Here is a 19,339-nt window from a genome sequence, read left to right on the forward strand (position 1 = left end):
CTTACGCACACACACACACGAACACGGTGGTTAGCTGTTTCGCCAAAATGGCTTCCATGCTCTCATGCTAAGTCGGCCACGGCATCGTCCTCCCTCCAGCCGCGATAGCTCAGTGACTTTCTTCTTCCGACTCGATGCCATGGATACGACTCGATGCCATGGCGCTGCATTTAGATGGGGGCGGAATGCAGAAAAAAAAAGAGAGAACGCTGGTGTACTTGTGTTTAGGCGCGCGTTAGAGAATACCAGCTTGTCAAAATTAATGCGCCGCCCGCCGCTTCTGCCGTCTGTCTCTCATAGACCCAGCGCTGCTTCCGGACGTTGAACCCCAGGAATAAATCAGCATCTTCCTTCGGCGTTTTTTTTTTCTCTGAAGACAGCGACAGTTCAGGATGGTGAGAGCATGGCCTTGAACACGCGCTCCTCATGCACTCATGAACATTGCATACTCCTGTATTCCTTTTTCTAGAGTCTTTGATGAATGCATGCCCGTGCCGGCCTACCCTGTGTGCGCAGCATTTCTCAAAAGCGGTACCAGACATTAAAGCGCTGTACGCTCTTGGTAGGTGAGATCAATGCACTGTCTCCGTTGTTTTAATACTGTACGATGTCCGCTTTCCCTCGCTAGCTTTATGAATACGTGTCAAATTAACGTACTTTGCGGACTCACTAAGGAACAAATAAGAAAGAAAAGAAAGGGATGTGTTAGGTAACGCGATCACCGAGTGCCTGCAGTAGTTACGACTGCTTTTGTGCATTGACCGTTTTCGCGGGTTTTGGACACATTTGGTGTCATTACAATATTCAATTACGCATTGCAAATTGAGCGTTTGTTTATAATATTTCACTGCCAGAGCAAGCGCTATAACTGTTGCGGCATTTCTTACCGCTACCACCACTGCGATGGAGACGCATTCGTAAAGGTGGGACACGGTTTAGCGTGAGGCAGGCGATCAACTGAATGGTCAGCCCAACATTTTATTATCTCACAGATGTTATCCATGCCTTTTTTGGTTGAATCTGTAATAGGTCAGGCAGTTATAGTGCCCTCAGAGAACAGAGAGTAACATGACAGCCGTTTCGCCGGCTGTAGAATAATTTGTATACTATGGAAAAGCAGCACCGAGGGTCGCAGGCAAAGAGAAGTTGTTTTCTAATAGAAAAGTGGTAGTTTGTACCTTGCAAGTGTATTTATATGACAATCGGGGACCCTAGAGGAAAGAGTGAGAAAATTTGGCTCACCTTGCAAGAGTCCGCAGACGAAGTTCCACGATACTACACGACTGCCAGAGCGGACGCGTCGTCCATGCTGAGACACCTGCAGTCCTCTACAATTACTGCCACCTTGGGTACCAAGCGTCTGTTGGGAAATGTCTGAACATTAAGCACACCTCTGAAAAAAAAAAGGAGTAGTTGACAATCGTAGGTTGCACTTGCGAGGCGACAGTAACCGTAGTTTCTACCTATTTTTTCACAACTGTGCTGCTTGCTTTAAATTTTTTTCTGGAGTTTTACGTGCCAAAACCACGATATGATGTTGAGGCACGCCGTAGTGGGGGACTCCGGATTAATTCTGACCACCTGGAGTTCTTTACCGTGCACCCAATGCACGGTGCACGGGTGTTTTTGCTTTTCGCCCCCGTCTAAATGAGGGGTTCCGATTTAAATAAGCAAATATTGAAGTCACATTGAAAGGCGTCAAAGATGACTGAAGAAGCACGCAGTAAAGACTGTTGCAATCATAAAAAGGCTACTACACCTTAAGTTTACTTCTTGGGTGTAGCGGACTGCCATGTGGCCGGCAACCTTCTGCTTCAGTTAGAGGCGACGACGATTCTCGGCCGCCATTGTGAGAGACCGACTCTGGTCGGGCTCTTTAGTAACCGGTTGGCAACCCCATCCCGCGCTTGTATGTCTCGTGATGTTTTTCCAGCGTTCCGGCCACTGAAATTTGGTGTACCAACTTACTGCTACGTGTCACTGTGTAAGCACTGTGTCAGCGCGGACAGTTCACGACGTAAGGCACATGATAACTGCGCAACATTTAGTGAGGCATTTAAGGCATCTACGTCACCTGCGAACTTGCCCACAGCGTGGCTCGTGCTGACCGTTAGCCGGTAATTCAAACTAATTGCAACAGTTAAGTGAAACAGCTTTGGTTCACCAGCTACTCTGCATATTTAAAGGAATTTGTACAGCTCACACATGGCTAGATGTTCGTTTTTCGCATTTGTGAGCTACATCGCCGCCATAATGAGATGCGTCACTCGTCTGCTTGCCTGGTAGCTTACTCTTATGGAATCTAGATCAATGTAAGGCTCGGGAATATGATCGTAGCTTCTGTGAAGGGCATCTCCCCATCGCTGTTTTCGCTTTGTAGCAGTAAACGACGCGTATAGGGGCGGAATCGAATTAAATTGAATTGAATTCTCGGGTTTTTACTTGCCAAAACCACGAACTGATTATGAGGCACGCCGTAGTTTGGACTCGGGATTGATTTTGACCACCAGGGGATCTTTAAGTTGCCCCCAATGCACGGAACGCGGGCGTTTTGCGGCTATCGAAATGCGGCCTCCGCGACCTCGTGCTTAGGGACGGAAAGATGCGAAAGACTTCCAGCTGTCCAGTTGTTGGAACCACTTTGCAGGGCCATGTTAAGGTGCGAACACGATATGACCGTTCGAACACCGCAGCAAACTCAATGAGACCTGTAGCCGAGCGCGCGCGGCTTCAGCTTCAAAGGGCGCCCTGCACAATCATGCACACCCATTCTTCAGGATGGTGGCGGGACGTCAATGCCACCTTGCGTATACGCACAGGATTGTTGAAGGTATAAAAAATGGCTATAGAAATGCACAAAACAATTTCGTTTAATCAGCTTCTTACATAAAGCAAGACCTCGCTCACTGTGTTTGTACACTCGTTCAGGAAAAGTTGTAGTGAGAACGAAGTTTACTTACGGTTTTTGTAGACGCGTAGATAATGAATGGCGCTTGGCTCTATGAAGTGCAGAAAATGCTCTTCCAGCCTGCAAAGACTGATAGGATGTGAATGTCGTCATGTGCATCTGGATAGTCCTTTGAATTGTAAATGTATGGCCGATACCACTAAACAGTCTGATCTCTCACTTTCAAATGGAACTTCTTACAAATTCCTGATGGTGCCGCGCCAAGCAAGCGAGATGATAACACACTGGTCATGTGTATTATCAGCTACTACCGCAATACGACGCGGCACCTTTAGCCTTGCCCATGTGCAGTACATGGCGCTTCAAGGGTGGCAGTATTCGTCGATTTAGGTTTAATTTATTATATAGCGGTTGTCCCACATAACTTGAGCCAACGTTTTAAAAAGGAAAGGCACTCCAGACGCGAGTTGAACCGAATGTTGACACTGGCCTAAAGTTACTCAGGCAACTTCATTTTATTTTTTGCCCTTAACTAACGGATTAGTTATGTTTAGGTAATCAACTTTTTAAGTATTGGCTGCAGACCCCAAGTGTGATACGCAAAGTTGCAGAGCACCTTGAGAAACTTCTCAATAAATTGTTTCCAACACGATATATCTCACGTGGTCCTTTTTTCCGCGTTCCAAAGAAAGCCTGCGAAATATGAAGAAATACCACGTGACGGGGCGCTTGCGCACTGTTATTGTGCTGTTCTGAACCGTGCGATAGATGAACAAGGTCGCTAACCGATGAACAAATTTTGCTAACCGCTAACCGGTAATTTTCGTTGCTTTCTTTTTATAAACCTCACACCTCCCGCCGCTCCGTCTTTCTTCGTCTTTGATAGCCTTTTTTTTTATGTTTAGACTTCGCTGGGCCTAGTTCAACGCGGAAACGTTTTATGGCTAGGCTTGGGACAACTTCCTGTTCAACGCGTGTAACGAAACGGATGTCAGCGCTGGGAGACATTTATTCCTTGCGCTCTTGGCACGACGATCACAACCCGGCACTAGTGCGTTATCGTAAGGAGACATCAAATAATTGTAAGTTGAGATGTATCAGTAAATGACGCTTCTGCAATAGCAAAGCGGCCGGTGTTGCCGTAAAAGGCGGCTTGGCCCAGCAAGAAATATGAAAAACAAAACATTGGTGGCGACGCCATCCTCCGGTTTCTGCACCAGAATACCTTGACGTCGTGGATTTTGACAGCACCTGTTCGGGTCTGGTTAATAGCTTATCGGTAAAGAAGGACGAAATTGCATAATAAAGAAAACAAAAGGCAACCTAGCAAGTTTCGATTACCTTTGCTGCGCCAGAAAGATCCGAAAATGAGAAAATGCATTAATATATATGACATCGCACTGACGGTACTGGTGCTAAAGTTCCGGTGCCATATTAAAACAGGAAAGTGTAGCTTTGATTCTCTCCGGTAATGGCCAATATTTTTTTGCAAAATTAACGGAAGCGGAACTGTGAATAAACATAAAAATACGTTACCAGTGCGAACTGATTTGTGAGGGTCATAACCAAAGTTCAGCTCACGACTACCTGGCGTCGAGTCGGCTGACGCAATCCGTCTAGGGTATTGCGTAACAGAACGGCAATCCCTCTGCTACACTCATTTTCAAAAAGTGGCCGCCTAGGACGGTGCACCGCTAGCAGAGACGTGAAATCGCCGCGACGTTCAAGTCATGTTACCAATTTGGAGCAGCGCACATGCGTGAAGATCTAGACTTTGCGTGGGAACACGCTGACACAGGTTCGCGCTGCGTTGCTGGAAGTGCGTGGTTGAGGTACTCTTCACCGCGGCACAATTTCCCGCTGGTCAGCGCGCTTTCTAAAGGGCCAGTGCAGAATCGAAGATGACTCCCGGTCAGGCCATCCCCAAACAGCGACGGATGGCACATCAATCTGCGTTATCGGGACGTTGACTGAAGAACCTAGTCGGTTGACCGTAGAGGAGATCTACCAGAAAGCGGGGCGAGTCCGCATCGCACGGTCCGGGAACATTTGACTAAACCTCATTGTTAAACTTTGTCTCGACTCACCGTACAGATAGTCAACCGGACTTTGACTTCTTTCTAGAGTTAAAAAAGCCAGGTAAGAGGCGTCCCTTACGAAAGAGAGAGATAGAAGAAGGGAAGGAAAGACAGGGAGGTCAGCCGGTGTAAGTATGCCGGCTGGCTACCCTGTTCTAGGTAAAGGGGTAAAGGGAATAAAAGGTGATAAAAGAAGCAAATAAAAAAATTAAGTGAGAAAAAATTCATACCGTAACGCGATGCTACGCGCTACATCTTTCAAAGTTGGTCGCACAATGCACAATCCCTTAAGAATTTCACCAGGGCACTTAAGGCCTTGAGTGACGAAACCCGTCTGGACCAGGGTCTTAGAACTTTTTACTCTGCCAAGGGGCGATCGTCCATCTTTAGTAGCGCAGTCGCGAGCACTATGTTTGCCACATTGTAATGGGGACAGTAACAGAGGAGGTGCTCGATCGTCGCATCGCAGCCACAGTTGCCGCAAGCAGGGCTGTCGGCGATTCCTGTGCAGAAGGAATAGGCGTTCGTTAATGCCACGCCGAGTCACAGGCGGCACAGAAGTGTTGCTTTTGCTCGTGGTACCCTTGGTGGAAGACAAAGTTAGAGACGTGGATCCAATCTGTGAAGACATCCGTTGGTAAATTCATTGGTGTTCCACAGAGTCTGTGTAAGCTCACGTGTGACGGAGTGAAGCATGTGGATGCATCTGTGCTCGACAGTGGTATTGGTAATATATCGGCACCGTCGTAGCCCAATCGGGCAGCGTCATCCCCACTGTGATTTCCAGAAATTCTGCAGTGACGCGGTATGCACTGGTAGATGATGTTGTTCCCTTGTCGATTGCGTCATGCTTTGGGAAGTTACAGCAAAGAACACACGGGACGAAGAGACAACACAAAGCGGTTGTCTTCGTGTTGTCCCTCTCTTCGTCCCGTGTGTTCTTTGCGGTAACTTCCCAAATCATGATTCTCCAACTGGCCTAAACCAACACTCATCTAAGTTGCGCGATGGTGAAGTAGTCGGATCTCTGCGACTACTTGCATGTTGGGTCCGTGGTTGCAATGTGCGTTACGAAGCCTGGACGAGCTATCAATGGACGTGACCCAAGTCATCCGACAGCTCAACAAAGATGGAGTTTTACATGACGTCCCATACTTCCTCAAACGCTGGCAGGCAGTCGGGAGGACACTACTTTGAACGGCAATAAGGTAGATTTTATTCAATACTTTAGTACTCTTCAAACTGAGAGTCTGCAGGACTTTTTTTGATGATCTTCGTACAGTGTGGCGCTTTGCTGTCCATTTAAGGCACCCTGAAAAGGCTCACTGCGCACATATTCTACCTTGGCACACTTATATTTTGAAATCAAATTTTAATAAAACTGATATGGTGACGGCATCGGTAATCATCACTGTGCAGTATCGCAGCCTCAACACTTTCAATTATCCCCTCGGCGTCACACTGATTTTCTACCCGCCAGGAAAAGGAGGCGGTTTCAAGGAAAGCAAGGAAGCTATAGCGTTCAGCTGCTGAGCACGACGACGCGGGTTCGGTTCCCAGCAGCGAGGGCGGTCGCATTCCAATAGAGGCAGTATACAAAAATGTTCCTGTACTGTTATTTGGGTACACAGTAGTCTGTGTAGTACAAAGCAGTCCGGATATCTCCACTACAGTGTCTCTGATATTCGTACTTTAGCTTTGCTACATAAAAGCTCATCATGTAATCACTTGCTCGTTCGTTCGTTCGTTCGTTCGTTCGTTCGTTCGTTCGTTCGTTCGTTCGTTCGTTCGTTCGTTCGTTCGTTCGTTCGTTCTTTCGTTCGTTCGTTTTGCTTTCCACAACGTGAGCGAGAATGCAACCCCCGATGTAAGCCTTAATTTCGAGAATAATTGGTTTTCCCGATGCTAAACAGCTAAAAATATGCATGAAATGTGTCTAAATGTTCCAAAAGGCATGAAGCATTAGCTACGGGGGTCGCTGCATGGCATTAGATACGGTGGTAGTGAAGTATTTTCTATGAGTGTTCTCACAGTACAAACAAATTTTATGCCGATTCTCCCTTCAAGGAAACCAAAAGATCAGTATAGAAAAATTGTACTTGCTTTTATCCAGCGAAACTCAACGCAGGAGGAATCGTATGGGCAATTGCTGAAAAGGAAGGAAGGAAGAGAAACAAGAGGTGAAAGGCAGAGAGGTTAACCAGATTAAGTGTCCGGTTGGCTACTCTGCACAGGGGGGTGGGGTAAGGGCAGGAAAGGTAACAAGAGAAGATTAAAAAAAAAAGGGGGGGGGGGGGACGCATCAGTTCGCACATTCTATGGTGTTTTTCAATGACGGCCGTTTTTTTTGAAAGCACACTAGTGCGTTTAAAACAGTTCTTGCCGACGTCGGCTGGGACCAGGGTCCAAGAATTATGCCTTCCGTAAGGGGCGGTTGTCAATCCTGTCGAATGTGGTGCCGGGGACTTTGCGCATTGAAACGACAATCACACAGAAGGTGCGCTATCGTCTCTTTGCACCCGCAAACTTCACAATCTGGACTTGTGGCCATTCTGATGAGGTAAGAGTATGCATTGGGGCTGCGAAGCGACCGCGAAAGACATAAAAGTGACATCTGAGACATCCAAGCTTTCTCATGAGTTCTAGTAAAAAAAGGTACTCCGGATGCTAAATTTACTGAACCGTCTCGTGGGCAATAAATGCATTCAGGCACGAGTTAAAGGCACTTTGAAAGAGCCGAAAGCCAGACATAGTGCACTGTTTTAGTGCCATTGTTTTTCAACTCGACCAGAGCTCTGCGACATTCACAACGACGGCATTACACGAGTGGCAGTGACAGAAGAAATTCAGACCAAATTGTCTAGTTCAATTTGTCTTGTGAGAGGAGACAGTGCTAACAAGGTAGGGTACGCGAGAGGGAGCGGGAGTGATGGAAATGCTCGGCAGCTCGAGGGAAGGTAAAAAAGGGAGACCGCTCACATGCCAGTGTCTGCAACGACTGCAGGCGCCGAAATGAGAGGCGGCTAACGCTCAAACTTCCGATGCCTTCGATGAGAAGTAGTATGTGCCCTGGCCGCAATTTCGTGTCCCGGCTTGGCCCTTGCCCAAAGCTAAGTGAAGGCGGGCCAGCCCAGCCTGACGATGGACCGTGGACGGGCTCGACGTGCCAGATCGAAAGCCCGGGCCGACCTGTCCCGATCACTGGCAGGTCAACATGCCTGTCGCCGGCCGTGCAATTGTAAATCACACGGCAACAGCGAATTAAAGCCATCGTCATCGCCATCGAAGACACCGTAGGCGTAGGACAGGTACTGGCCGCTGCTCTGATAATTATTGCTTGGAATGTTTTGTACTACAAAGCAGGGCATGTCGATCATATGGTGCAGGTGCCGGTGGGTGATGTGATATAGTATAATACGTCGTATCGCGGTATGTGGTGCAGGTGCGCTGCTCCCCCGACAGTGAGCAGCCGTCCACACCCCATACGGCGTCGCCTGCTCTGCAGTATCACGTTACGTGCTTTCCCTGCCCGATGCCATTGACATGACTGCTTCACTAACTGTGGCTTCCATTTCTGTATTGAAACTCGACCGACCAGCATTGCACGGCACCGGAGGGATGTCGGGCCAGCGACAAAGTGCACCTAATAGCGAGCCCGTGGCGTCCGATCAGGCCGTAAGCGAAGGCCGATGCAGCAAAGCTGAGCTGTCCGCGTCTGGCTCCGTGCACCTGCTTGTGATGTGGCTCGAGTTTCGATACGTTTCATGTTCCCTATCGCTGTGAAAAATGTATGTGCGCCGGCGCAAGTCAGCCCGTGGGTAATCTGACTTTCTTCTGCCTTTCCTTCTCCACTTTTTCCTTCCTTCCTTCCTTCTGGCTTTTGGGAGTGAAGTGCTAGAAAGAATTTAGCGTCCAAGTCGGGCTCCAATGCTGGCCTGGCCCACCCGATGAAATATGCCTGTCGGCTCGACGTTGACCCGGAGTCCCGATTAAATGTCGGCCGGGCTGCCCGTGCCCGGCCCTTGCGCCGCGCCGCACAGGAGCATTCAGGCCTGCCCGAGCACGTGCACCCCTCCAATGAGAAGTTCATTTGAATTTGTCAGGATGGAGGTGGAACAGCCTCCTCTTTAAAGCTATGTACCTTGACTCGTTTACTCCCGTAGAGGGAACTTATACATTGTCACGTCGATGGGCTTTCTTTAATTTTCGCCTTGGGGCTGTGCATCTGAAATACATTTAAAGGCCACCATGTGTAGAAAGAAGCTCGAAGGCGACTTCTGAAACAGCAATCATCACCAATGTGTCAAAAATATATCCGTCGTAACCTTACAAATCAACAGTATATGGGCTGATGACAACGGCAAAATCGTCGTTACGAATATGGGACTTCAGGGATTTTTAAGGATGCCAATTACTCGGCCTAGCCGGACAAACTTGGTTTTTAATTTGCGAGTGGAAAGGGGCGCTCAGTGAGCCTGCCAGCGATTCATGCGGTAATATTGGTGCATGTTTCATGCACGCTCAATCTTGTTTTGTGTTTTCACTTAAGTTCTAACGTTGTCTAATTGATTGAATGTTTTGTTTACACTGACTTTTTTAGCAGTGATTTTTACCGTTCATTTTTCGTTCCTATTGAACGAATAGCTCAGAGGCGGCTATTCCTCGACTCATCAGTGCTTCGAAAAAGTTACATTTGGGAATATAGGTCAACCGTAACTTATCGTTCGCCTAGAGTCCTATTCTTGGAGGAATGTATTCGTGTGCTCTAATTCGCGCAGACCGCTCCAGCGGAACATTTGGCAAGTGGCGGCTGTGAGTCAAGTATATACAATAATGGTCAGACTATTGCCGTCGTTGTTTGTGTGCACCTGCAACACATCCAATGGCTGTGCGAATAAAATGAGCTGAAATTTAAAGGATTGAAGCACGCAGGTGTGCTAGGCAACTTGTCATTTCAGCTTAAGAGTTTGACAAGAAACCAGATACACCGTTTCCGACGGTTCCATAGTATCAGCCAGTGCTTACCGGTCTCCAATGATGCTGTCGTTTCTGGTTTAATGGGCTGCATTTAGATTAGCGATACCGCGACGAGTGTAGGCGCCACCATATTAGTAAGGCTTTCTTAAAGCCACTTTCTTTATTCATGCATAGATATCAATCTCATTTGCACAGTTGACTATTTTCATGAGCTGACGATATAAAAAATATTTATTTCGTCGCCATCATGCAGCTTCTAGCTTTTTTCTTTTTTTTTTTCCATAACTACAATTTTCGATGACTTGTCGCTCTCTCCATTTGGAGGAACGCTCGATCTACTTCTATTTCTACAGCTGTAATTGTTTCTTTTCAGGATATGAACTATCGCTGCATGAAATTAGACAAATATCTCTGTGACTACTTTAATAAAATCTTTTTGTGACAAATGATTTTTTTTTCTTCAGTACATGAACTAAATTTTACTCTAAAAAAATTTGTTGTCCGACCAGTTCGGTTTAAATTGGTGTACAATTTTCATTTATTGGACCTGTCCCGGGTGGATCAGTACCTATGGCATTGCGCTACTGAGAACGAGGTCGCGGGCTTGATTGCCAGCCGCGGCGGCAATCATTCCTCTCGGGGCGTAGTTCAATAGCGCCCGTTTAGTTAGGTTCATGTGCACGTTAGAGAGCCCCAAGTGGTAGAAGTTAATCCGTAAGCACCTTCTACGGATTAGAGAGTGCTTACGGAGGGGGTGTTTTTTTTTCTGAGGGGGGGGGGGGGCGATTTGTGCGGTTCGCCGCACAAATCGATCAACTTTTATTTGTTGCAAACGCTGTAAACTTTAAGCTCATTCTGGTGCACCAATATTGTTTTCGTGCTGCCAATATGGTATGTTAATTAAGCCACATCCAAGCTAAGGACGCAAAATTTTTATGCCCATATGAACTCCATATTATACTGGGGGAAAAATTCATATTTCATTTTGTAGGATGTCCAACCTTCACCGGTTTATGATACCAAGCATTTAAGATACTTTGAATTCGACACTCTCCTCTTGAAATTCAATGAAGTGATTTAGGCTGAGGCACCGGTACGACGGCTAGAACGTTATAAAATTATGCTGTAAAGCACAGGTCCGATTCCTGGCTATAAAATAGAATAGACAAGAATAGAATATGTATAATCTATAAGCGTTATCCTGGTGGTAGAAATTATTTCATAAAGTATTAGTAACGCAATAGAGAATCATTCTAATAACTGAATAAATTAATACAGTGTGAACAATATTGAATTCCATGCGATCGTTATGAATCCGTAAACCACCGTTGCGAAGTCCTGCATACTGTGTTGGTAGTTTTCGTCCGTAAACATTGTTGTCTTGCGTTAACACAGATTAAAGCTGCGTGTAGCGATTTGCTCAAAGCAATGGCTCCTTTGACAATTTATTAGTGGGAACTTGCTGTTATTACGGGTCATCCATCGTAAGCATTTGACTGTTGCATTTTTGTTGTGCTGGGCTTTGTTGTATTGGTAAGAAACAAATGTGCAGTCACACAATTTGTTGTTTTCTTTAATCAGACTAATGCAGCAGCAAATACTCACAAAATTTTCCTTTATCAACTGCATGAGACGTTCCTTATTTTCACGCAAAATAACCTCTAAATTATTTCCTGTGTTGCGTAATACGATCCTTCGAGCTTTAAGCGTAAAGGCACGCATAATACTCTTACAGAGTGACCCTCAAATTTTCATCGTCATGATTTTCTCATTGGTTAATTAAAGCACCACTGGAAGCTACCATAATTATCTATTAGAGATTCTATTGTTTATGTATGAGTCAGTGAACAATGAGAAAGGTAATATGGCATTCGGGGAGCGCGATTTGTGATGTCACATTCAGTTGAATATAGTTAAGTACGAATTCCTATTCGACGCCAGCTTTTTTTTTTCCCTGCTTCAAGACAGGTTCAAGATCTGTGCGGAGAATTTATCGTCACATACACACAGTGACTACGTCACAATACGTCTCGCTAGCCCTTTCGCTAGGTCATGGTGTAATCAGTAGTGTAACTGTGCAGCATCCCATGCTAGCCCCGTGAATTTTCTCGAGGAACCGTGCGAATAGGCAGACCGTAGTTCGAGGAAAGCCTCTTTGGCTTTAGTGCAGTAACAGCTCTTCTGGAAACATTGTTATTAATTCTCTATCCACGCCACGTTACTTCGCTGCTCTCAGTGTAGCTTGTGCACATATCCGCATTTAGATGCTCGCTTCTCTCAAATTGTTCAAATATTCGTCCAGCAAAACACTTTTTACGGCCTGCGAAGCTAGTGAATGCGTTCATTACGAAGTTATGGTGGACATGAGCTACATATTCACAATTATCATGTCCCACCGGCCGCTATATTAAGGTCGCAGGTTTCTATTGTATATACTGTAAAGCAGCCCAGGTGTTAAACAATTCGAAACTGTTTACATTATTGTGCGCTGTTTTAATTATATATAAAGCACGCTTTGTTGCTTGACCTCTTGAAGTTCCTATATAGTCGCCTTTGTATTCATCAAATAGCGAAAGTCTAGCCGCTGTTTAGTCGCCAGGTCTGGTACTTTCCAATACGCGCAGGTTTACAATGACGCACATCACACACAAAGGAAGTTAGACATTTACAAAGTAGAAAAAAAAAATAGCTGTCACACCACGTGTTGAACTTCGTAGACATCCTTGTCTCTGAAAAATGGCCATTTGTGCGCATAAAACAAATTTATTCAGAAACTTTTACGCAATCGAAGGTTGGCAGCCTCACGAAGTTCCGATCTCATTAGGTTGACGTCTACCTGAATTTGACCTCAATTTCAGAAAGTGAGGTCAGGTTAAGGTGTGAGGTTGGCGACGACTAAAAATTCTCTAAGAGAGCCCAATAATGCTTACCTCAACCCTTCTTTAGTTTGAGGTTCAACGTGATATAATTCTCAGTGAAGTCGATTTCTGCAGTTGAACATTGTCCCTGCTGCTTGTGTGCATGCATTCGAATTCTTGAACGCATGAGTCGACCGTATTTGTAGACTTTCTTCTGATGCAGATATTTACAATGAAAACAGAAAATCACCGAAATACACATTGTCACAATGTACGCAAGCAAGAAGACAATGGCATGAGGCCCCAGCCTCTTCCCGTCGTATTCTCGTTTGTATACGTTGTGTTTTTCACTGGTCACCTTTCAATCATGACCAACTGGCACTGCTCGCGGCCCTGTTGAAATGGTTACGTGGTTAGAAATAAGTCCAGATATTTGTATAGTTTGCCTAAGCCTTAAAAACACCTTGACATAGCATGTTTCCCAGCTAAAATCTACTGAACAACTTTTCATGAAGCATTTTACTATTTATTTTGCCGTATCAAGGCTTTGAGCCTACTATATCGGAGGCATCAGAATATGTTTGTGCAGGTTTATGCACATTATGCGTTGCACAGGTTATGCATTGAGTACTTGACTTCGAACTCAAGAAGTGAGCTTAAGTCTGAAGACCTGACCTCGAAATAATCAGGTTGACATGATGATGATGACGGTGGCCGCTGAAGGGTGAGAGGCGACCCCTAATGCACCTTAACGTCATGCGACGAGGCTGAGGTCGAGTGAGGTCGTCAAGTATGATTGCAGGTTGAGGTGAGGTCAAGCACTGGGAGGTTGTTTGCCCAACTGTTTTACAGTTAAATTAATTTCCCTCTTGTCCAGTCGCGAAGAACCGCCTCGTCCACGTCGCAAGGTGCCTTAGTAACCTTAAGGATGCACACCCATTACCAATATTAAGCGTGCACATGACAAGGAAGGAAGTAATAAATGTCCATTTCTGAACACAAATGCCAATATTTTGTGCGCCTACCGAGCACATGCTTCAAGCCTAGACTGTCATCCAAAACACTACAGAATATCAAAAACAACTAGCACTTTGACTGTTCTTTTATGTTAGCGCGTCCAAGCTTAGTTTTCTTTTTATGTCTTTCTTGCAGCATGGGCCAGCCAGATTCCCTGCTGACTATTGTACGGTATCGAGATTCAGCGTTTCCTTCCTGGTGCGTCGACAGTCTGCTCAGGGTAATGAGTCGGCTCTGGTTAGACTTGTGACACTTTAAATGCGTTGCTCCACGTGCTCCAAGTCATTTATAATTGTATTTGACGAGGTATCACTCGTAACTAGAAGAATAATCAAGGCTCTTCACATGAGACAAGATGTTCTGGTTTGAGAACGTCCTATGCATCTAAAGAAATGGGCTAAGGCGCTCGCAAGTCCACAATTACCTCCCACACCAACCAGCGGCACTGCCATTAAAACCAGTGCGGCTGAGAGCAGTGGGCGTGGTGCAGGCGTTGTGACGTCTTGACAAAGACGTAATGAGAAGCGCGCCATGGACGTGAGAGGTGTGTTGCTGTTATGGACACCGCAAAGTATCCGCATCGCGCAGCGGAGAAAAGAGGAAAAGGACATTTTGCATTGATGTTTCCTTTTATTGCTTGATTTTGTTTTTTGTTTTTGTTTACACCGTGACACTCATCTCCTGGAAAGCAGTGTCAGTAACGTAAATGTCCTCATGCAGCGCACACGCACACCTTTTACGAAAAGCTGACAGGATTTGTCCAGTCTCTTAAAACGCACCACCCAGGCAAGAAGGTATGTACAGGCATTTAAAAGCGAACTGAAACACATACATGTCGTCCAGAACAAGCTGTCCTAAATATTTTGAAGAAGACAGTATAATAGCGGGAATAATATTATATTCATTCTTTATGAGAGGAAGCATTGATCTTGAGGCATCCTCACTGGCGAAGCAGGTGCGCTTTTCGCAGGACGCTGGCGGGGTAGATGTTAGCCCCGCACGAAAAGAGGAGATTTCGAATTAATGATGAACGAAAAATCATGCACTCCTGCTTCTTCAGTGGAACACAGTGGTAGCGCGTACATAGGGAATATTTACACGAGTTTGTATATACGTGTGGGTTTTATACAATTACATACATGCACAAGTTCATATAACAGCGTGGAAATTTCTCGGACATAAAACAACTTGAAATAAAAACAAATTAAGCGTTTCTTTTTCTTTGCACACACATATTAATATACAGTCTTACTTATCACAGTAGAAAATAGCGTGCGTTTCCCCCATTGTCGCATCAAAACTACTGATGAGCTTAAAGCGGGAACCACGCCCCAACACAAGTGGTTTGATTTGACATAAAAATAAAAACGCAATAGTAATGCGGCGTATTTTTGAAAACATTGCACATCACTCTTCTCTACTCGTTTACTGCAACAAGCCTCTTCGCATCACGCACGCAGATATTTGTTTTATGATTTGAATTCCGACTGGTGAGGGAAAAACGCAACTGCTCTAAGTTGCAACGAGATAGATAATGCATGGATTAGTACCAGACCACTTGCCATATTAAGGAGGCCCTAGGAACGAGATGCCTATGGATTCAGTGCTTGTCGGCTGTCGAGTTTGCACTAAAGAAGTAAGGACTAAGCAACTCATTCTTACGGACACTGCATTTCTTTTGGCTTGGTTCTTTGTGGTGGCGCTTGTGTACCTTCTTTGCGGGCTCTGTAAAGGCTTTGTCGTGGCGGATTCCCACAGTTAGCTGTCTCCGTCATAACATTATTGCACAATCTTAAATGGTACAAATAAAGTTTTAGCCGCTAAGGCAGTGTCTACATTGATTCCAGGAACTATATCTCACTTTACAAACCAGGGTTTTCGGGTTGGTACACGCTGCATAAACGCCCACTAGAAACGCACAGGTTGTAGTCGAACGTTGCAACAGGCATGAAAAGACCAGTAAGGTGGCTCACGGTTGATTATTTAGCTGTCAGTATAGGCATGAAATTATAATGGTGCAGACGGCATCAAGGTTCAGAAAAGGATATCAAGGGCTTTGACAACATTGGCGCATATTGCACACGCAGTAACAAGACTTTTTTCAAGCTTATTGTAACCTCGTCTAACAACACCGCAAGCAAAGGTGTCCAGGTTGCACTCTGATGGCAAAGGTCACTGCATCGAAGGTGCTGGCCAGTTAAACCACCGTGGCCGGTTTCCCCCGCTTCGAAAGGACTTTTACACGTAAGTAAACTGAAATTTTCACATAGATAACCAAAATGCATGACAGAACATCGTGTCATGTCACTCATGAGTACAACACTGTAGTGCTTATTCGGACATGAAGGGATGAAAAAAGATGCTTAGGGCTAATGGCAGTCTGCCTTGTTCCCTAATTGTTAAAGCGGAGGCGCGCCAACAGTGTAGAATATTACTTGTACAAAAGTAATGCAATATGAGGTGTTCCCTTGTCGTGGTCAGAACTGGTAAGTATCATGTATATGCAAGAATGTTCCTTGTTAAGTGTGGGGATAACGAGTTAATACACACAATTTTAACAACTCAGATTAGGAATGACAGCCATATCTCCTGTCCAGTAAATATGGCTATTGAATCGTAAATATGCACTACACACGAGATCTACTGCCTTGGTTTAAAGCAACCATGCGGAATACAACCCTTCGTTTTCGTAGCCTTCACGTACGCAAACAAGACTAGAAAACACAACTGTTTCTCCATTTCTTTGTCATAGTCGACACCGCATACAAAAGGAAGGAGTACACGTGCTAGTAGATATAATTGCACTGCCCTTACTGCTTCATCATCCACAAATAACTGCGCCGCACTCATATGGTGTATCTCAAGAAGTACGAGCAAACCAGAATTGTAGCGGAGTCACGATGACAGCGACACTATCACCTTTTGACCACGACTAGCATTTACTCTAACCACCGGCATGAAGAAATAATATTAAACGAAACAAAATGCTCGGCATGGGGCTGCGCGCGCCGCAGGGAGAGCGTGTGCTCGAGAACACAAGCGGCCGGACGCGTGAGTGCGGTGTGACAGAACATTGCGCGCCTGGACTAACGCCACGGGTATCCGCGGAACGCCAGGGTTCGGCGCTGGGGCAACAGCGTGACAGCGGGGAGGAGACAGCGCAGCGACCCGGGCCACGACCCGGCGCCGGTGCGGCGTCTCTTACCCGCGACTTGGCACGCGCGACTGTCGGCGATCAAGGGGGCAAATGCGTACGGCCATGCGGAGCCTTTCGTACCTGTTGATAGCAAACTGGCCGGCGTCCCGGGAGCCGCCCACCTGGAGGCCCATGCTCTAGAACGCGAACCTCGTTGAACTTTGAGCGGCGGCGGGCAAGACAAGGGACAAGCAAAGCAAGCGCAAGCGGGTAGTCGTCAGCGGCTGGGAGCCGCCTTTCGTACAGTCTATGGGGGTGCGCGCCGGCTGGGGCATCAGGCCAGGCGACGGCGCACTGTTCGTCGGCGGTGTGGCTGCCGCCTTTCGTACAGTCTCTTTCAGTTGCGCGGCGGCCACTTGGCGGAACCGCCCGTGCGGGCCGGCCCGAGTCACATGAGGAAGTCCGGCGAGCCGGGCCCGAGTCCGTGGGGTGGCGGCGGCAGCTGCTGCTGTGGCGGCGGCTGCTGAGCGCGGGCGCGGGCGGCGGCGCCCAGCTGCTGCTTGTAGAAGTCGCGTTCTTGGCAGGCGCGTTCCAGCTCCTGACGCAAACGGTTGGCCTCGGCCTGAAGGATGCGGTTCCTGCTTTCCAGCTCGTGCCTCTGCGCCAGGCGCTTGGTCCGGCAGTTCTGCGCGTAGCCGCGGTTCTTGAGCGTCCGACGTTTCTGCTTGAGGCGAACCACTTCTTCGCGGGGGAACCCGTGGAGTCGCTTGTTGAGTTCGCGCACAGACAGCGTGATCAGCTGGTCGTCGTCCAAGATGTCCCGCATGGGCAGCGACGGGATCATCGGGGGCCGTGGGCCCTCCAGGTCGCGGCGCAGCTGCATCCACTCGAGGTCCCCCTGCGGCCGCAGGTCCAGCGGCTCCTGGTGTCCGAAGCGCACGTGCGCTTGGTGCGGCGCCTGATGTGGCGCCGGCGGCGGTGGTGGCTGCGACAGCCACATCATGCTGTCGTCCGGCATGCAGGCGCCGAACTCGGGCGATGCCGGGCAGGCGGTCGAGCCGGGCGGCGTGTCCGGCGGTGTGCCCGGCGTACTGCCGACCAGCGGCCGGCGCAGATGCTCGAGCTGTTGTAGCTCGGGCTGAAGCGCCGCGTACTTGGCGCCCATCTCTTGTTTGACGACCTCCTCGAGGTTCTCCAGGTCGAAGCTGTACTCGTCGCCCGCCATGGCGTCTTCATCGAGGGACGAACTCAAAGACGAGCCCGACGGCGACGGCGTGGCCGCCGCCGCGCCGCCCTGCTGGAAGTACAGGCAGGCAGGGTCCGGGGGCGCGCCGCCGAGCCACGCTGCCACCGCGGCCTCGCCCGCTTCACCCGCGTACAGGGCCACACTTGCGCCGCGCGCTCGGCTCGGGCTCACAAGACTCCGCTCGCGGCGCGCTCCACACACGACTTGCGCTCCAAAGAGCTCGGCCCCCGCCGGCTTGCCCCACATATTTATGAGCGCCAGCGCCGCTGCACTTTGCGCCAATCGACAGCCGCGGCGCGCGTGACGTCAGCACGCGCCAGCCGCTAGGCCACGGCCCCCTCTCGCCCCGTCCCGAGTCTTAAGTTCTCGCCACGGTCCCGCAGCCCCGGTGAGTCGACGCTGCTCGCACGTGCGCCGCCGGCCGGCGCTGTTTGCGCGCCCCGCAAACAGCGCCCGGTCGGCGCACAGGTGCCCGGGCTCTCTTCTCCTCCTCGCTCGGCCGCGTGGGAGCGGGCGAATAAACCGCCTTGCGACTGGTTAGCCTTCTTTAAAAACTCTGCATGCAGGTGTCCGCTTCCATTTGTTTTTTTACCCTTGCTTGCTCTGACGCGCACGAGTTCCTGTTTGTACAACTCCGTGTTAATTAAGGCATAAAGACAATGGCAGAAAAGAAAAAGGCAAGACTAAAAGTAGTAAACCGCTGTTGCGCAGCTGCACTTTCTTTTGAAAACCCACAGCTTACCTTAGCTCCCTCCTCCGGTCTTTGAAGCAACGGAACATTCGTCGCACAGACGGCTCTCTATTCCTCGTTTTTCTGGTGCTCGCGCGTTGACTCTTCCTCGAATAAAGTGGGGCGCTATAACGTCCCGCTTCTATCTTATCATGCCCCGGTAAAATTGTTGCCGTCTTATGTTACAAAGGCGTATCGTATTTGCATATATAACTAGATATCGCCGAGTTCTTGCAAAACGTACCCTTGTGCACGCCTTATCACAACAGGACCTTCTGCACGATATCAAAGGACGTATGCAAATATGACGCCACCGCAGCCGGCATACTTAGGCTTGTCGTCGAGCCTGTAGTTCTTCTGCCTGCGTGTCCACGAAGCGCCCTCGCTGC

The 19,339-nt window shown here is 47.9% G+C and overlaps 1 protein-coding gene and 1 long non-coding RNA gene across 3 annotated transcripts in view; both read right to left on the reverse strand.

Moving 5' to 3' along the window:
* The window catches only part of LOC126546113 (uncharacterized), a 182,995-nt gene extending 179,251 nt beyond the window's left edge, over nucleotides 1–3,744 (reverse strand). For both annotated transcript variants that reach the window (XR_011892175.1, XR_008608622.2), the window contains exons 1-3: nucleotides 2,961–3,744; nucleotides 1,760–1,944; nucleotides 1,243–1,393 (exon numbers count right to left, since the gene is read on the reverse strand). This is a non-coding gene — a long non-coding RNA (uncharacterized lncRNA). The remainder of the gene's footprint in view (nucleotides 1–1,242; nucleotides 1,394–1,759; nucleotides 1,945–2,960) is intronic.
* Nucleotides 3,745–14,448: 10,704 nt separating this feature from the next.
* LOC126546112 (uncharacterized) lies at nucleotides 14,449–19,045 on the reverse strand. Its single transcript, XM_050194200.3, has one exon. The coding sequence runs from the start codon at nucleotides 18,464–18,466 to the stop codon at nucleotides 17,423–17,425; it is 1,044 nt and encodes a 347-aa protein (XP_050050157.1). The 5' UTR covers nucleotides 18,467–19,045; the 3' UTR covers nucleotides 14,449–17,422.
* Nucleotides 19,046–19,339: the final 294 nt, after the last annotated feature.

This window comes from Dermacentor andersoni, chromosome 1, assembly GCF_023375885.2.
Source record: "Dermacentor andersoni chromosome 1, qqDerAnde1_hic_scaffold, whole genome shotgun sequence".
In the NCBI taxonomy this organism is placed as follows: domain Eukaryota; kingdom Metazoa; phylum Arthropoda; class Arachnida; order Ixodida; family Ixodidae; genus Dermacentor; species Dermacentor andersoni.

Excerpts from the sequence above, each read along its gene's own strand:
- LOC126546112 (XM_050194200.3), bottom strand. The coding sequence starts at position 18,466 with ATGTGGGGCAAGCCGGCGGGGGCCGAGCTCTTTGGAGCGCAAGTCGTG.